This window comes from Scyliorhinus torazame, chromosome 13 (genome assembly GCF_047496885.1).
Source record: "Scyliorhinus torazame isolate Kashiwa2021f chromosome 13, sScyTor2.1, whole genome shotgun sequence".
NCBI lineage: Eukaryota > Metazoa > Chordata > Chondrichthyes > Carcharhiniformes > Scyliorhinidae > Scyliorhinus > Scyliorhinus torazame.
In genome coordinates, this window is record NC_092719.1 from 49,996,432 (window position 1) to 50,015,822 (window position 19,391).

A 19,391-nucleotide genomic window follows, 5' to 3' on the forward strand; every position below is an offset into this window, starting at 1 on the left:
TTGGACAGACTTGGATTATTTTCTTTGGAGCAGAGGACTGAGGGGGGGGTACAATTGAGATGTATAAAATTCTGAGAGGTATAGGTAGAGTAAACAGGAAGAAACATTTCCCTATGTTGGAGGGATCAATATCCGGGGGGCATAGATTTAAGTTTAGAGGGGATGTGAAGGGGAACCTGTTTACCCAAAGCATGGTAGGAGTTTTAAACTCGCTGCCTGAAAGTGTGGTGGAAGCAGAGACCCTCATAACATTTAAGAAGTATTTAGATGTGCAACTTGCAATCCCAGGGCACACAAGGCTATGGGCCAGGTGCTGGGAAATCGGATTAGAATAATTAAGTGGTGTTTTTTGACAGGTGAGACTTGATGGGCTGAATGACCTTATCTGTGCTGTGTGACTCTCTGACAGTTCCCAGCCCAGTGGGCATTCTAACCCCTGGAGCCAGAGTTAGCACCTTGGCAGCTTTTAAGCGATCCACTTACGACACACTCACTGCAGCCACCAAGATGGCTGAGAGAAGTCCCACCCCCCTGAGGTCGAGAGTCCCAGGTGGACCCACAGCTCCATGCCAGTGAGGAGCAGAGGTACACTCTCTTCCTCATTGTGGGCCACAGAGTCAAGCCTACCGTCTTGAACACTGCCTAGGGTGGTGGCAAAGTCAGCAGTAGAGTGTCTTCTGGTTGGGGCGAGCTTTGCTGCTTCCCTGCTTCTTCTGCAATGGGGCAGCACTTCTGAGGAGTGCCATCAGCTGGTGGGCTCCTGCTTGAGTTTGGCCCTTGTTGATACAGTTGGGTATGAGGATGTCCAGAGGGGAGGCCTGGGTGGGCCCCCAGATGACCAGAGGCCTTCTGAGCATTTAGAGGACACAGGCAGCACTCAGCAGTGTGAGCAGTCAGGAGCCTTAAGTAGCAACAAAGCGATACATTTAAAAAACAGACTGCAGCACTGGCAGCCTGGGCCAGGCCACCCCGATCCCGAGGGGCACACTACAAGTCCACGGACTTGGCACCAAGTCACAACCCGCTACTGTCCCCAAGCTGGGCAGCCATTCCCCAGCCAGCCACTGCAATGGTTTTGCAGTGTTTTCTAGCCTTCCACAGCCATGGCGCCCAGTCCACATTTGTGAATACTTGTAGTAATTCACGCCTGCTAGACTTCCGCCTAAGAGGAGCAGAGCATTATGGGAGGTCGGAGCATACTGTGTCCAACCCGCTAATCACATTTAAATGCATGAAAATGCCGGTTTTGCATGGCGCCACTGGCAGCACGGTATGCAACCTCGTTATCGCCAACAGCGGGGGACTCCGCGGAGCATGGCTTTCGCTTCCAAGCACAGGCCTCGATTTTGGCCGGATGCCTGATTCTCTGCCCGATCGCAGTTCGCGTTTCCTGCATCACGAGGAGGAGAATTTTACCCATTTTTTTCAAGCTTTTTCTCAAGTTGTGCAACATTTTCTTGACCTCTCAACAGGTCTCTAAGTGTTAAGGACAATGGACAGGTTCTTGAGGCAGAAGGGCCAGCAGCATTGCTTGGCTGGCCGCCTTCGCAAGAGAGTGGGACTGCTGAGCTACAAAGGCAAGTGCGAGGGTGCCTCAAAATGGGGATGCTCTTGGAAACCTGTTGCAAATTTAAAACTAAAGGCCAAAAGTTGTAAGGGACATCAGTGTGGAGGAGACCCCGCCACAGGAATGGTTTTGTCTGTGGTATTTTCATTATTGTGTTTCATTCATTGGGCCAGTGAATGGTGTTCCAACGGCCTTCAGCCTGCCATCGGGAGGCCCCTTCAAAGTTACTGTGTTCCTCTGGACACAGCTGCGGAGCCAGGAAAATGCCTTTAGTGTCTGAAAATGAGCTGGAAGTGAGGCCATAATTGCCTTCCCACCACAGTGGAGCGGGTTGTTGATCCCCTCAGCCCACCCCGTGCATACTCACCCAGAGGCAAGACGGCATTGGGGAGCTGTTCCAATGAGGTTTCCCACTTATTTCGCAGTCCCCTGCCTCCAATCCTGCCTTTATGGGGCTAAGAATATTCCAATCCATGAGCGATGAATAGCCATTCCAGTCCTATATTCAGAATGGTAAAAGCTTATGAATTATCTTCTTAGCTAATTACACTTGTGTTCCTTTCTGAATGTTATGCTGATACAGGAAAAACTGGCAACAATTGTTCATCACTAAAGCATTTATTTTTCACTTAAACATGAATACAGGCCTAAAAAACAAATGCTGAATAATAACTCCAAAGGAAAGCTGCTTAAACCCTCCCTGCGTGTTCCAAAATATGCCAAGAACTCAAACATGATCATTAACATAAAAACAAAGAATTACTTAGTCCTTGCAGGTAATTTTTTGTCCCCAGCACAAAAGAATTGAGCACAGAGAGTGGAACATGCTTGATTTTCATCCTCCTCATTTCAATGTCATTTTTAAACAAATTTTGTCATTCTCAGGACATCTGTATTCCTGGAAAGTTCAGCAATTATTCATTTATTGCCCAGCCCTAGTTGCCCTTGAGATGCTGGTGATAAACCTCTGAACACAGCAGGCTCTGTGGTGAAGCTGCTGCCACAATGTAGTTGGGTGGAGAGTTCCGGAACTTTGACCAAAAGCTACACTGATACATGGTCAAGTTAGAATGGTGTGTGACTAAGAAGGGAACTTGGAGGTGATGGATTTCCCATTCAATGCTGCCTTTATCCTTCTGGTGGTGGATCTTCTGGGTTTGGGAGGTGCTGTCGAAAGGGTATTGGCAAGTTGCTGTGGTGAAATCTGAAGATAGGACATGTTGCAGCCACAGTACACCCATGGTGGATTGAGTAGGTGTTTAAAGTAATGGGTGCAGCGACAATCCTTTTTCATGGATGGTTTTTAATTTATTGAGTGTTGTTTGAGCTGCACGCATCCAGGCATATGGATGACCACCACACTCATGACTTGTGCCTTGTATGGTGGAGAGGCTATGGGGAGTCAGAACGTGGATGATTTACCACAGAATACACAACCTCTGACTGGCTCTAGTAGTTACAGCGTTTGAGTGGCTTGTCCAGTTATGTTTCTTTTCAATGGCAACCCCCAATATGTTGAATGCAGGGAATTTAGCAATGATAATGCCATTGAACAAGAGGTATTGGTTAGGCTCTCTCTTGTTGGTGATGGTCATTGCCTGGCACTTGTGGAATCAAATCTTATTTGTGATTTATCAACCCAACCAAGACTGCTGATTTACTTCATTATCTAAGGAATTTGGATTCAAGCTGAATACTGTGAAATCATCAGAGAATAGTTCAATTTCTGACCTCATGATGGAGGTAAGGTCATTGATAAAATATATGTAAACTCCAACACATTAAGAATAATGGCTTGACAGTGTTTGTTGCTTATTATCCAGGTTATATGAGAGAAACTCCTCTAGATCTCAAGACTAGGATTAAAAATTGTGAAGATATGGAGTGACTCACACATGAGAGCAGCTTCAGGTCTAAAATACTCTGTTGTAAGAAGGGTAGAAAAGATGCAGAAATTAATACTTGACACATCTCTCCCCAGTTCAAGATTACACTGCTCCTCCTTCCTCCCAGTAGCTCATATTGGCTCATATCACCCCCAATCCTTGCTTGTTCACAATTCACACTGATACTCTATTCCCCATTCTCCTACCCATTCGCTCTCAATTAAAGCTGACATTTACCTTCCTCCCACCCAAAAGTCTCTATCCATCTGTTTCTCCCCTCCCCCTCCAATCCCCATGATAAAATCCTTACCCTCTCCTCTTCATTACCATCCATCATCTCCTCTCCTTTCCTGCCTTTGCCATCAATCTTCTCCTTTCCCTTCCTGGTTAGCCACTTCTTCTCGTCCCTCCCTCTTGACTCCTCATTGCAATTTCTGCCCAAGTCCTGCCTTCCTGCTAATAGAAACATTTCCAGCCAGTGTGTCCTTTTAGCAGGATCTCCTGCTTTTGTGAGAATTCCGACCTATGTTAGCATCAGGGTTCTGGTTTAGAGTTGGGCTGATGGGGCTCTGCTGAGTTTTGTCAATGAACATGGACTTTGCCCCTAAAATATAGGCTGTCGTCATAAAACACTGGTGGCTGTGATGTTGGTGAGATTCATTTAAGATTTATTCCCATGCAGCAATAAAAGTATTGGGGCAGATTCTCTGTTTGAGAGACAGTGCTGACGCCGGGACTGAATCACGAGACTTCTACGTTAACAAAAGCGGTGCTGGTCATGGAGCGATTCAGGACATCCTTATGGGCTAGCACAGGCTCCATATCTAACTAGTGCATTTCCAACGAACACTGCCATGTGATTCGGCAGGGTCTGGATTGGCACTGGAGACCCTGACAAGCAGGAGCTGCATAAAGGTACTCCACTTCCCATACGCCCTCGTCCCAGCCAAGAAGATGGCACTGGTTGCACTGAGGCATGCCCATCCCATTGATGGGTCTGCTGAGGGGGAGGCACCCTTATGACCCGTGGGTGCTATGTTCACAGTGAGCAGTCAGTGGCTGCCTTGCAGGATGCGGAAATGGTGTTCCGTACCCGTCCACCCCGACCCCAGGGCCCTCATCCTGGCCGCCCCTCGCTACTCCCTCCGACCCTGGCAGAACTGCCCCCTCCACCCGCACCCCTGGCCAGTGACACAACTGTCAGCATACTAAAACGAAGTTGGACACTTTTCGTACCCCCTCTCTCTCCCTCAGCGCCTGTTTCCCGATTTTAAATACCACAAGTGAACCTTGCTGTTGGTAATTCCTCCATGTGGGACCCAGACATTGCTGGCTCAGGCCCGTTAATGATATGCCTACGCCATTTACTGTACAATTTGCATGGTCATGCCGGCATGCGGCGTGGAACACATTCACACCGCTGTCGAAGCACCGGGGCATGGCATCCCGTATGGCGCCGGACGCTGGCCTCGAATTACAGCTGACAAGTGACTCTCCACCAGATTATGCTTCATGATTCCTGCATGAGCTGGACAGAGAATCCTGCCCATTATGTCTCTATCGATGAAATAAATGTCTGTGCACCATAACTGCGTCAATTGTTTGTTCAGTATGATTGATTGTAATTTTTAATGTTTACTTTAAATCGCAAAGTCACAGGAATATGTAAGTGAAATAGCAACCTTAGGACTATACAGATGATGACTGCAAAGTTCTAAATGCATAATGAAATCTAAATGTAATTAATTTCAATATAATTTATTCTTTTGCATTATATATCAATAATATGCAGTTGCTCTGAATGTCAATAGCCTTAGTAGTTATCTGAAAAATTACCCTGTCACTTTTGAATTAATTTCAGTGCTTTCATTTACAGTTCCTGGTCGCCAGTTATTGTTCAAATGTATTAAAAGAAACTTCGGTAATAAATGATCTGCTGAGTATATTTGAAATGTTTTACAACCTTGTTCTCATTCATCTTTTTCATCTAAAGGCATATCTCAGTCTCTCGCTTACTCACTAGCACTTTGTCAGCCTCTGTCTCTTTCATACATCCAAACAAATACATGTCACATCAGATTTCTTTACTTCAGGAAATTGAAGCATTATTTTAATGGAAGATAATTATACCCAGAGTAAAGCCAGGCTGCTGTATGCAATTCCAAAAAAAAGCATCAACATCTTCCTTTGCTGCTTAGGCTGGAGAAACACATGTCAATCCATCCATCAGAAAAAGCACATGAACTTCTGACAGTTCAGCCAAAACAACGTGAGACAACCGTAATGTGGGGAGTCACAGCAGTACACGCAGGTACAATCACCATTTACCAAAAGTGCTTTCAGGGTCAGCCTCAAGTCACTTCTAAACGTACACCATTTGTCACGATATATTGTGCAAATATAGGTCGTGGAAACAATCGTGGGTGGGACATCTGAAGGACAATGCAAGCAAAAAGAGCTGTTTATAGGATGCCAGGACATACCTGTAACATGTCGCTATGTTATTGCAATATCCAATCTCATATACATCACACATCAGGGGAATTGAATGAAGAAATGTCTCAGCAGGTGTATTATGTTAAAAGATGTTTCTCATCTTCAAAATGCTCTTCAACTGAAGAGTACACAAGGGATTAGTTGAGGAGCTGCTATAATTTAAACTCTCTTTCAAAAAAATACACTTATAAAAAGGAGAATGGGCTGAACGTGTCAAATAAACAAAATTATACATGCCATACTTCTAACGATTCATTAGCACTGATGATGCCCATGCCTGGAGACAAGCACATTCAAGGGAAATATTTCAAATATTAAGCTTCTTACAACCCAAACAAGTCATTATTTATGTATCTGCTGTAGTTCAGTTGCTGGCATTTGTTTCTCTCTGAGTCACAAGGTTCTGGGTGCAAGTCTCACCCCATGGTTTATGTGAATCAAGGCTGACACTCCAGGGCAGCATTGCAGCAGTACTGCACTGTCTGAAGTGCTGTCTTTCAGATGAGCTGTTAAACTGAGGCCTCGGGCATAATTCTCTGAAAATGGGGCTATGTCCCCATGCCCGCGAGAAAACAGGCGTCTATCACTCTGGACTTAAAGTCACTTCTTAAAGTCCAGAGTGATAGACTCCTGTTTTCTCGTGGGCATGGGGACATAGCCCCATTTTCAGAGAATTACGCCCGAGGCCTCAGTTTAACAGCTCATCTGAAAGACAGCACTTCAGACAGTGCAGTACTGCTGCAATGCTGCCCTGGAGTGTCAGCCTTGATTCACAGATTTCCTAGAGAAAGTCCAGGGTTATTATCCATTTTGAAGGGAGCTTGCAGGGCCCCAGAGTGCTCCACTCTGCCGATACGGGGTCCTACACTTCCGGCCGCGGGTTCGCGCATGCGCGCGGTGGCGTCTGCGGTGGTGGCCCCGCGCAACATGGCCGACTCACACAGCAAGCCGGCCCCAACAATATAGACCCCCCCCCCGCCCCCAGATCGCGCGTGCACGCCGATCGGTGGCCCCCAATCGGAACCCTGGCCGTCCTGGATGCCCCGCCCCGGTGAAGGATCCCCACCAGGGCGGCCGCGGACTGGATCTGCAGCCATCACTCCGAGTTCCCGCCAGGTGGGACCATGACGGAAGCACGCCAGCAGGAACTTGGCCATCTGCCGGCTGTGAATCGCCACGGGGGCCTCTTTCAATGGCCCCCAACCGGCGCCACGTTCGATTGCGCACGCACGACTGGCGGCGATTCTCCGGTCCGCCTACAATCGCGGGAAGGCATCGGACACGATCATGTGTCTGACGCCGTATTCCCCGCCCCCGCACCGAGCGCAATTTTGGCGCGGAGGCTCAGAGAATCCCACCCCTCATCTGTCTGCTTGAGTAGATGTAAAAGATTCCATGGCATTATTTCGAAGAAGAGCAGGGACATTATGGCCGGTGTCTGGCCAAAGTCTATCCCTCAATCAACATCCCATTAATGGGTTATCTGGTTTTTACCACATTGCTGTTTGGGGTGTGGGATTTGGTCGCTATGCTTCGTACATTACAACAATGACGATATGCCTTTTAAAAACTTCACAGGTGTTGAGACCTTCGATGCTCCTGAAAAATGCAATGTACATGCAAGTCTTTCTTTTCCCTTTTGTTGTAGAATCACAAGACGAAACATTTACTTGCTGTATTATCAAAGATATATATTAATTTGTATTTGAATGGAAAGAGTAATTTAATAACAGAATTTTAAGCATTAAATAGTGTCTTTGATTATTACCATGGCTATATCTTAATTTAGTCTGTAGCTATTTACTAAAATGTTGGTATTATTGTATTCCTTGTTAACATGCCAAGAAGTTCCTCACAGCTGCTCCTGCTAGTCAGAGTTCTTTTGCTGCAAGTACAGTGGAAATGTTTCTTTGCATGTAAATGGACTTCCTGCTGCACTTCCAGTGAAATAACATTGGCAAAGCAGGAGCAGCTCCAAATGATTCCCCTCTCCTTTCAATGCTGGTTTCCGATAAATCTTTATTATTTGTCTTCAGTGGTCTGGTTCACAACTAATCTATGCACCACAATCCAGATTTTGGGTAACCCAGGAAGAAGTCAGTTTTGTACCTGTCATGTATCTCCGCATGACTCCTCAGTAAACCTGTTGGGCCTCTACCGCCTCTCAGTTTAGACCATGGCTAAGCTGTACATCAGCTCCATTTAACCACCTTAGCTTCATATCCCTTGATATGCTTACCTAACAGAAATCTATTGATTTAAATCTTGAAAGATACAGTTGTCCCAGCATTTGCAAGCTTATGAGCAGACCTGTCCAAATTTCACCTAATGTGTCTATTTAAAAGTGCTTCCTTGATTTCCCTCCCAAATGGCCGGACTATATTTTAAAATGAGGTCCACTTGTTATTCATTGTCGACAGAGGGAATAGCTTCTCTCTGTTTCTACCTTTTCAAATTCTTTATCCTTTTTAAACTCATGCACAGATATATGCTTCCAGGAGGAGGAAAAAATTCCTTCTAAACAGTTTTATATCCTGAACCCAGCTAGTCCAATCAAGCAGGCTAACTCAATCACATTTCCAGGATAAGTCAGAGTATAAATGTTAGTTAACAGATGGAATTGAACCTAAGCTATTTAGTTTTGAGTATGAATATTGCATTTATCTGACATCGCAATCTCACTGCAGCTTTTACCTCAGTTCCCATTAGCATATGCAGTTGTCCGAAATCCCCAATCACAGACGGGCCTGGTAATCTAATTCTAAATTGGTAACTCTCATGTTAATTATCTTAAGCCTTTTATAACTAATAAGATTAATTTTGTTAATCCACCTTTTTTTTAAAATCTGAATATTTTAAATGAACATATTTTCATCATAACAGTTTGCAAGCTGATAAATACATGACATGCTGTACATAAAAACTCCTGGAGAAAATACACTTATCTATAATTTCACAGTTTACAAATATTTTAAATAGTGGAAATGCTCAATCATATAATTAAATCACTGAAAAAAATGAAGATGAATACCTACATATTACCAATTGCACTACCTCAGGTAATATTTTCTACCAAAGTTTCTAATACACCTAGCATAATCATTTCAAACACTGAATTTGGAATTTAACTTGTAGTTACTGCTGTTCCATATGTAATGAACAAACCAACAGCTAACTTTCGTTCTCGGCAACCTATATTTGGAAACAATTTTGACTCTAGTTCGAGGTTTGGCAGTTCTGAGCAGATTTTTTTTTTTAATGGTAACTTTACTATGATTTAACATTTATGTCTTGTCTACTCTTACTGCATATGGCATTCTAGATTCTTTAAGGAGGGTGCAAGGAACATTAATCAATGAAAAATGACCTGTCTATAATGTATTAACAATCTCACATCTGTGTCTATTTCCTGCCAGCTTTCTGTTCATTATAAATTCCTGCGCCCACAACTAATGAAAGTCATCTAGGTGGACTGTGACTTGTAATTATACTCTCTTGCCCGTTGAGGCATTGTGAGGCTATCACTGGTGAAAGTTGTCTCGGCAATGTGACAAGTTCCGATAAGCAATTTGCATTGAAAATATGGACCATAGAAATTATCGAATGTATGACTTTAAAATGGAGACTGAATTATGTCTACAGCGCTTAGTCCAATTATTGTCGCTCTCTCACCTTGTTTCACCTGAAGATTTATTATGGGCCAGGGTTTAGAAAACTCCAAAGTATATCATGAAATTCACCTGACCCACAACATTTAATAGATTTTGGTTATGGGGAGCACAAGGGCCCACCTTACAGATATGATGCAACAGAGAACTAAAAGTATTTTTAAACAAAAACAATGTTTATTCTATGAATCCAGTTAACATTTTATAAACACACAATAAACAACTTATCAACGACAAACACTGATACTTTCCCAAATACAATATTCTACAGGTAACCCTTAATAACTTCCCAAACAACATCCATAAGGTAAATCCTTTTTAAAATAAAGACAGCAGGTTTAAATGCTCTATAGAAACAGGTATTACTTTGAAATCATCAATGATCTGGAGTCATTCTTTAGCTTGTAGAGAGAAAGATCATTGTACAGCTGCTTGCTTTGAAGGCAGCTCTCCACCTCCAAAAACGAAACCAAACACACTGCAGCTGACAGCTCAAAACAAAAGTGAAAGACAGACAGCCCAGCTCCAACCACACACTGACATCACTGCAGCTATTTTATAAACACCCATTTCTTAAAGGTACATCCACCTGACAGATTGTAATTGGTTTTCATTCCCCATGTGCAAAAGCTTGAGAATTTCTCAAAAAAGATACATGCTGTTGAAACCTTTTGTCTTACACTCATGGATGGATGAATTTGTTTATTGTTACGTGTACCGAGATACAGTGCAAAGTATTTTTCTGTGAGCCCCTCAAACAGATCATTTAGTACATGAAAATAAAATAAAATAAAACGAAAATACATAAAAGGGTTCCTGATTCATTCCCCATTGCAATGCCTTGACCAATCAGAGTCAAACTGCTTGGCTTGAATTTAAACAAAAAAGTCTACTTTCTAACCAATCAGCATGCTCTTCTCAAGTAGGGTAAATAGTTGTTACCTTTACAATTTTTTTCTTGCAAATCTATCCTGATGAGGTGCAAGGTGAAAGGCTTTGACAGCGTGTCTCTTTTTTCAGCAATATTCAAGTTCTATACTATCAAACAACTATTGGAATAACCCGAAAGTTCAACACATGAGAAAAAACGTGAACATGAACATACCAGTTACACTCACATCGTCAAGACATGCAAGATAGGATAAGAGAAGTAAAGAAAATCTGAGTAAAATGTTTCTTTACCTGGAAGGGCAAAAGTTAAATCATAACGCATGTGCCCTATCAATGATCTGTTGATCACTCCGAATATAACCTCTGGAAAAAAACATTTCATGCTTATGCCAAAGATCCAGACTAAAAGATACCAAAGTGATTTAATTCCCCAGTGACTTGATAGCCAGTAATGATACAACTCAAAAATATTCAGCAGTGGTCACAGATCCCACAGATTTACTTGGTTTTTATCAAGAATGCATAGTGTGAAAAGGACAACATCGTAAATATATTCGATTATTTCAATGTAACAAACATTTTAAGCTTTAAATTTTTTTGCACTTAAAGGCGACAATAAAATGATTTGGGCTGGTTACTTCAAATTAAGTCTGCTTAATTAATACCAAATGCTTAGACACCAATTTCCAACACTTTACAGGCTAGTGTTATAAGCACAAATGAACATATTACTATGTTTCACTTGCACTTCCTTCAATTTGATTTATTGTATTTGCTGCTCCCAATGCAGACTCCTCTACATTGAGGAGGACTAAACGCAGACGCAGTGACCACTTTGTGGAACACCTTTGCTCAGTCTGCAAGCATGACCCAACCTTCCTGTTGCTTGCCATTTTAACGCAGCACCTTACTCTCATGCCCGCACGTCTATCCTTGTCCAACTGCAATGCTTCAGCGAAGCCCGGTGCAAGCTGGAGGAGCAGCATCTCATCTTCTGGTCAGGCACATTGCAGCCCTCGCAAATCAAGGCTGATTAGGCAGCTTTAGATTGTGACCTTTCTCCTCCATCTTAAACCCCTTTTTAAAATATCCAAATACGTATATTGCCTCAGTGCAAACCCCCTCCCCCAACCAGGTCATCTGTCTTTTGCTCTTAACGTTGCTGCAATTTGTTGCAATGTCTCACAGCTACACTTTAAAATCTAACACATTCTCCCTTTCTCCAGTTCTAATAAAGAACTAAAAGGACACGAAACGTAAATTCTGCTTCTCTCTCCTTACAGATGCTGCCAGACCAGCTGAATGTTTCCATCATCCTGTTCTTGAACACATTAATATCTTTTTATACAGATTAATAATTTATTGCAGTTGCTTTTTTCCCAGACGATTAGTTTGGGGGGTAATAATTACTACAATTGTGGTTATTTACACAAAGAGGAAAATTAGAAATGTCTGTGATTTGGGAAGTAGTTAAGCTATTAATCAGAACGGCACATAATTAAAGTACCATCCAACAGCAATATCACCATCCACCAATAAAACCAACAATTTATTATTGTTATTACCACTGACCAATTCTATGCAATATAAATAGTATTGTTGAATATATCCGGACATTACACATTCTGGCAAGCCAACTTCTCAGAAGATTTAACACAACTAATCACTTTCAGTTGTCCTTTTATGCATACTCGACCAAAGGCAAATTAAATAAAATTAATGACATGTAAAAGCACAGGATAAAAAGAAAAAAAGGCTATCAGCTTGAATAGCTCTGTAAGAACATTGAAGAATGTACAGGTAAATGAGTTCACACTCTGTGAAAACAGTGTGAAGTGCACCTGCACTGTTAACATCAATTCCTTCAGAAATGCTGCTTGAGCTGAAAATAATGATAAAACACTGACAAAAGTTGGATTTTAACAAAAGTTGGATTTTAGGTTACTTCGTTGGATTAAAAGGTACTTAATAGAACATGTATCAGGAACCACTGTAAAGAAGCATTTTCGAACTCCTGGGATTTATGCTCACTATATCTGTTGTAATATGAATAGCCGACTATTTATTATTAATCATTAAGACTGTGTTTTTGAATTTTATTTTCCCCAAGATGTACGTGCCCTACCTAAGCAATTTACCATTCCAGAGTTGTAAGGATTGGGAAAAGACAACTTCAATTAACTGTCAACGCAATGCTTAATTTGGTCATGAGGAGCTAAAGGTGACCTCAAATCACTGAGCTCTTCTCCCACTGGTTTATATCTTGCATTAAAATGGACAGCAACCCAAATTTTAGGCCCGATATAAAACTGGACACTCTAAATTAAAAATTGGACATTTTATTATTCTGAAGTGAAAGGTGTGTATTTTGTTGAAACTGTGTAAAGCAGAAAGGAAAAGCACCTTTCATGTCCACCACATGCCCCACAACACTTTACAGCCAATGAGTTGGGAAGTGAGCCAGCCAATCTGCAAACAACCATCTCCAATTACCAACAAGATGATACTGTCTAGATATTCGCACCCCCCCAAAATATGTTAATTGAGGGATCAATACTGGCCAGGGGACATTGGATACAACTCCTTGCTCAGCTTCAGAATAGTACTATAGAACATTTTAAATCGACTTGAAAGGGATTACAGGGCCTCAGTTTTTAATGTTTCACTGGAAAAGCCGCACCTCAGACAGTGCAGCACTCCCCCAGTGTCAGCCCTTAATGGTCATGTTCCCAAGTTCCGGGGCGTGACTCAAACCCACAAACCACTGAGACAAAAGTGCCACCAACTGAACTACAGCTAACTCTTTGCGTTCAGTGATACCATACCAATCATGGGGATGTTAAATGTGGGCATGCAAAATTGGAATATTTAATTTTCTAACTCCCACATCCTTACTGTGTATAAACATTCTTTAATGATTTTTTTGTCGATGCAAGTGATCCCGTTTAATTATGTGGAGATGCCGGCGTTGGGGTGGGGGGGGGGGGGGGGGGGCACAGTAAGAAGTCTGACAACACCAAGTTAAAGTCCAACAGGTTTATTTGGAATCACGAGCTTTCGGAGCGCAGCTCCTTCATCGGGTGAACTCACTCACCTGATGAAGGAGCTATGCTCCATAAACTAGCAATTCTAAATAAACCTGTTGGACTTTAACCTGGTGTTGTAAAACTTCTTACTGTGCCCGTTTAATTGTGGTATTGGAACAAAAGTATGGATAAAATAAATGTTTGAAATTAATGGCCTCGTCCTGATAGTTTGGCTCCAGCCTTTATCACCAAGAATGGCAACAATTGCAAACTATCGTGTGAGTTACTGTTTCGCCTATTTGCTGAGAAGGGTACGATGTGGCCTTCCTTCCCACCGCTTGCATTTTAGCGGAGTTGGCGCAGCCCCCCTGTGCCGTCGGCTGGCCGAGTGCCGTTAGTCGGTGGGAATGGGCCCATTCCAAGGCCCTGAGGGAGCACCCGCTGCCCCCCGGCTCTGCCGCCAGAGGCCGACCGGCCTGCGGCACAGTGAATAAAAGACTTTTGGGGGCGCCTGGGCACGGAGATGCCCTCATCTTCCAGCAACGCCCACCTCCATTAGTCGACGGTCCCGGCGGCGCCAAAATTGTAGCCAACATGGGCCTCGGCAGTGGGACAACCCTGGAATTGAGACATTTCCAGCCATATTGCCATGCAGATTAAAGTGAAGTCTTAATTTCTCCAGGAAAATATCTTCATTAGATGGCAATTTATTCCGACTGTATTTGGCAAAATGTTCAAAGTAAAATTGCAAAGTTGACAATTGGGAGTAGCAGTTATTCCAGATGAATGCATACAGCCTGTTAAGTGTTACATCCATCAATGTCAGGAAGAGGTATTCCAAAAGGCTTGCTATGCGCCATCATGATGTTAATTGACAGAAACAGACATGCATTGAGGAATAAGCACATGTATGCCTTCTGAAACACCGCATCAGTATCAACATGGTGATATGGGCTGAAGGTGTGACTGGAAAACAGTTCCTTCCGTCGACCAGCTGGTTACGTGGGTGGTTAATGCAGTAATGGTGCGCTGAGGCAGAAAACACAGCCATTGCATGTGAACACACTATATGTTTGTTGTTAAATCAGATTAAACTAATTACATTGGGAATAAACAACATGGCTAGTGTCATAAATTCTGGGATTGAACCTTGAACAGTGCGCACAGAAATCCAAATCACCATGTTCCAGTCTTTAATATAATTAGTTTTTGTTTTGTTGGATATATTTAGATGTTAACGGTTTTTTTTCCAAAGAATCATTAGTTCTTATGCCATGTGGCTGATAGAAAATTGGATTGTTTTAAAGCGCAAAAGGTGTTGTTATTTCAGAGCTATAAAACCAAAGGAAAGGTTTTAACTGGAAAAAATTGTGCATTCATGCACATTACATTATTGCGAAACTAGAAGCGGAAAAAGTTCTACACACCCGTACAACATAATGTGCTAACCCACTTCAGTGCAAATGTACTAATAATTCGCAATTGTCAAAGGAACTCTATACCCTTGATGGACACGTGAATGCAGCGAACTAAAATAAACAAAACTGATGAAATCCATCGCTTGTTCCCTTCCTATTCCTCGTTGTAATTTGTATGCTTAGTTTTAGCAGACAAATGGGCATTTTCACTGTGATTTGTTTGAGTGCCTCATTGTTAATACATCAAAAAACATCTGATCCTTAGTAAATCTGGACAAATAAAGGCACGATCGCCTTTCGGATGATTTTTTTAGAGGCTCCTTTAAAAACGCTCACGGGAGCACGGCGGGGATGGTAGCTCTGTCTTCACTCTCCCTATTGTTATTTCACACAGATACCAACTCGGCTCTTTTTAAGAGCGGCCTGCCCTCAGCCACTTGAATGCGACCATTTAAACCCGCATTGTGTCCCTATAGCAACCGGGAAAGGTGCACTTTTCAATGCAGCCTGTGGAAGGCACCAGCGGCCTCCTTCGTTTCCCGAGGAGATACCTGGCTGGATTCTTGGAAGCGAATTAAAGCAACAACACCGGCGTGCGGTGCAAGCAACAAAAAAAAGACTGGGAAATGGATGCTGGCGGCGATGAATGAACAAGGCTGTTCCAGATTTTGCTTTTGAATGCTGGCTGCGTAACTGCGTGGAGAAAGCGATCTTTAACTTTTGGCTTCCATCCCCGTCATCTCTTGCGAGATAGCCTATTCCAACCTCCACCTACCCCCCTATTCCAAACCCGACTGCCGGTGCCTTTCACATGCATCAAATGACTTTCCAGTTAAGCAAGCCGTCCCCTTTCTCCTTGCTTCGGTCGGGGGCGCCTGGTGGTGAGTCGCCGCGTTTGAATGTGGGGCAGCACTCATCGCACAGTCGCTCTTGCCTGGCAACAGTGCCCTTCTGTTTGCTTTTTTAGAGACAGTCTGCACAGGCACCCATCCGGTGTTTCAACGCGTCATTAAGGAAGATGTTAATTTATTTTTTTTGTGTGTGTTATTTATACGCAGCCCGCTGTGCTCCTAATGGAATTAACTGAATTTAAATATTGACTGAGAATCGCAGATATGAAAATAAACGCCAGTGACATTTAATCGAAGGAGGCAGACTGGAGACTGGGAGATGTCCCTGTGGTCGGTTGATAGATGCAGCAATTGTTCCTTATTGCCTCTGATTAAATTACTATTCATATCAAAGGTAAATGAAGCTTGTGCATTGCCTATTAGAATTTCAGGGAAGATTTCAGTGTGTTGTAAAGGATGAACAGACGCCGTTTTATACTCTGTGCTGCACAGTGAAATAATCCCGTTTCTCCCCATTGTAGTCAGATCCGAGATGTACCCTCCACATGTAAACAGTGATGAGTAAATCTTGGACAACAATCTTAACCATTTCCCCCCGTGCTACGCGAGTTAAATTCCCTCATCAAACTCTATGTTCGCTCTTTCTCTCTCTCTCTCTCCCGTGAAGCAGGCATTGAAAACCAAGATTTTAGCCCCAGTTTATCAACACTAGCGCAGCACTCAGAGGGTCGGTCTCCTGTTCATGCGACTTGCATTACTCGCGCATCTCAATGTGCCGTTTAATGTTAAGTAGAGCCTGCACGCTTCGAGTTCACTGACCGAAACAAAAAGTTAACTACAAATATACACAAAACCTGCCGGTGATAGGAAGCCTGTTTCACGAAAATTAGATGTCCGCAACTGTGAACGTAGGTCAGAGCTGGCATTCGGTGTGTGCAGGTACAACACCTTTCCTGACAGGGTAAGCAGTTGCTAAACTGGGGACTGGGCTAAATACTGGGAGATCTTTATTCTCAGCTCTATGAAAGAGATTGTATAATTTCCTCATCTGTGGCTTTGTCATCCCTGCACAGATCTGTGGCCCATATTTGATATACACACACGCAGACATAGTCACATATACATAGATACATAGACACAGACACACAAACAGATTTCGACACAGTCACACACACAAACATAGACACACACAGACACACAAATTGCCACACACACAGGCACACACAGACACACACACAAACATAGACACACAGGGGCATAAACACAGAAGCACACAAAGACACATAGGCACAGACACACACATAGACACGGGCACATAGACATAGTCACACAGACACACAGAAACAAACATACACAGACACACAGATACTGACATAGACACATACACACAGACATATAGATACACAGATACTTACACAAAAACGCATACACATAGAGACACAGACACACACATTGACACAGACACATAAATACACACACGTGGACAGACATACACAAATAAACAAACATACACACACACATAGATACTGACATGGACACGTACACAGACACATACACACAGGCATATACACACAGACAGACACTCATGCATTTACAGATGCACATACACACAGACACACATACAAAGACACACAGACATATACACACACAGAGACACACAAATGGGGTTTACGGAAGGACGAGTGTAAAGGTTTCCTTTAAATGTTAAACGCCTACTTTATTCCCCGAAGCAGAGAATGCCCGCACTGCGTGATGAAAAGGAGCAACGTGTCCGCACGAAATGTGAAGGGTTGCAGTAAGAGGGACTCAGTGGAATGAGGGTTGAAAGATGTTTCCAATCTCATTAGGGTGAATGAACACTGGAGGAAATGGAATCCTCGCACAGTTGGAATGAATGGGATTGGAACCAAACGCTGGCCTGGGTTCAGTAAAAATATCCCAGCTATTCACTGTTCGTCTTGCTCTGACTTCACACAAACAAACAGGGCAGCTATAATCCCACAGACCTGGGCTAACCATTGGATAATGTCAGTGTGGATGGCTGTGAAAAGTTCCGTTTATCTCAAGCAGATGTTTGTAAGCGCATTAAACAGTAGATTTTACCAATGCCGGGTCACCTAGATTCTAAAACCAAACTATACATCGCCAATCAAAACACGTTTGGAAATGGTAAAACAGGAAGTTTTAGACAGGACCCTGCTCGGAGTCCCTGTCCCACTATCATTAGGCTTCTCCATCTGGCAGAATCGGCAGATTGTTCTGATCTGCTAGACCTGGTAACCTCGCCTTGTGGCCGTGTTTATTACAATTAAGACTTGGACACGAACGAATCATTCGCCATCCACGTCAGGTTAACTTTCCCGGCTATGATAGAACATACTTGGTGAATTTGTACTTCTGCCCTGCTGAAGCCCAGAACGCGGTGGAAGATATGGCTAGTCGGTATGTTAACAAATTAGCTCTGATGACCTGGTGCAATAAATAAAGTTAATTCATTTCCACAAAGTACGGGAGATTTTGAGTACACTCAGATTTGAGGATGTTCCGGAATTGGGTGAAAACCATTCATATTCTCACACCAGCTTCACATCAGCGTTTACCACCGCCACCCCTCAGCTCAGAGGCAATTTCCTCCCCATCAGGAGACAGGTCAACAACACACAACTCGCGTACATTTTGCAATCCAGCAATATCAGTATTTGTGCTTGTGGTGGAGAACTCCTCCAAGGACAGGCAGCAAACTCGGGTTTTGTGTTATCGTTAATACTTAACAAGAAACCATCTGACCACTAATCGGGCGTCGCAACCAATCTTTAAAACAAAGACACAGAGAACTGTTACTCACTGCAGTATGCGATCAGGAGACTCGCCAGGATGATGATTGCCCAGAAAGTTGAGGGCACACTTGGCCAGGTGTTGGCATCCTTACGAGTGCTTGGTGGAGCCATGGGGAGTGGGGGTGAGGGGGTGAGTGATTGGGGGAGTGGGGGGTGTGAGTGGGTGGGGGAAGGGGGTATGGGTGAGGGGAGGGGAAGGGGGTGAGGGGAGGGGAAGGAGGTGAGGGGTGGGGGAAGGGTGTGAGGGGTGGGGGAAGGGGGTGAGGGGTAGCTGAGTGAGGGGGTGGGTAGGTGAGGGGATGGGGTGAGTGGGTGTCTGAGTGAGGGGGTAGGGGATGAGGGGGTGGCTGAGTGGGTAGGGGGTGAGGGGAAGGGGGTGAGTGGGTATCTGAGTGAGGGGGTGAGGGGAAGTGGGTGAGGGGGGATGAGTGGGTGAGGGGTGGCTGAGTGGGTAGGGGTGAGGGGCTGGCTGAGTGAGGGGGTGGATGGGGGGAGTGCACTGAATTCGGGTTCACCAACCAATTCTCGCCTCCAGTGAGGGCCTTCCTCCTCGTGTAATCCCTAGCATTCTCCCCCTGGAAGAACGCTGCTGAGCATCCCTGCCCAGTGCCCGCGAACCATCGCCAACAGAATTCCCTCTTTCGCCTGGGACTGGCACTCGCTTCTTCGGTATTCCAGTCAGATCCGGGCCGGCGCCTCCTGTGTTCCCAACGCTGCCTTGTCTCTCGTTTTTTATACTTAAACGAAAGAT

General features: G+C 43.8%; 1 protein-coding gene and 1 long non-coding RNA gene across 4 annotated transcripts in view; one reads left to right on the forward strand and one right to left on the reverse strand.

Moving 5' to 3' along the window:
* LOC140388005 (chemokine-like protein TAFA-5) overlaps nt 1-18,775 on the reverse strand; it is a 1,047,435-nt gene extending 1,028,660 nt beyond the window's left edge. For all 3 annotated transcript variants that reach the window (XR_011934057.1, XM_072471457.1, XM_072471456.1), the window contains exon 1: nt 18,649-18,775. Coding sequence is in view for 2 of the 3 variants with exons in the window: in XM_072471457.1 (XP_072327558.1) it covers nt 18,649-18,751 (103 nt within the window). In the remaining variant the exon portion in view is untranslated. The remainder of the gene's footprint in view (nt 1-18,648) is intronic.
* LOC140388006 (uncharacterized) overlaps nt 15,357-19,391 on the forward strand; it is a 54,714-nt gene continuing 50,679 nt past the window's right edge. The window contains exon 1 of the long non-coding RNA XR_011934058.1: nt 15,357-16,197. This is a non-coding gene — a long non-coding RNA (uncharacterized lncRNA). The remainder of the gene's footprint in view (nt 16,198-19,391) is intronic.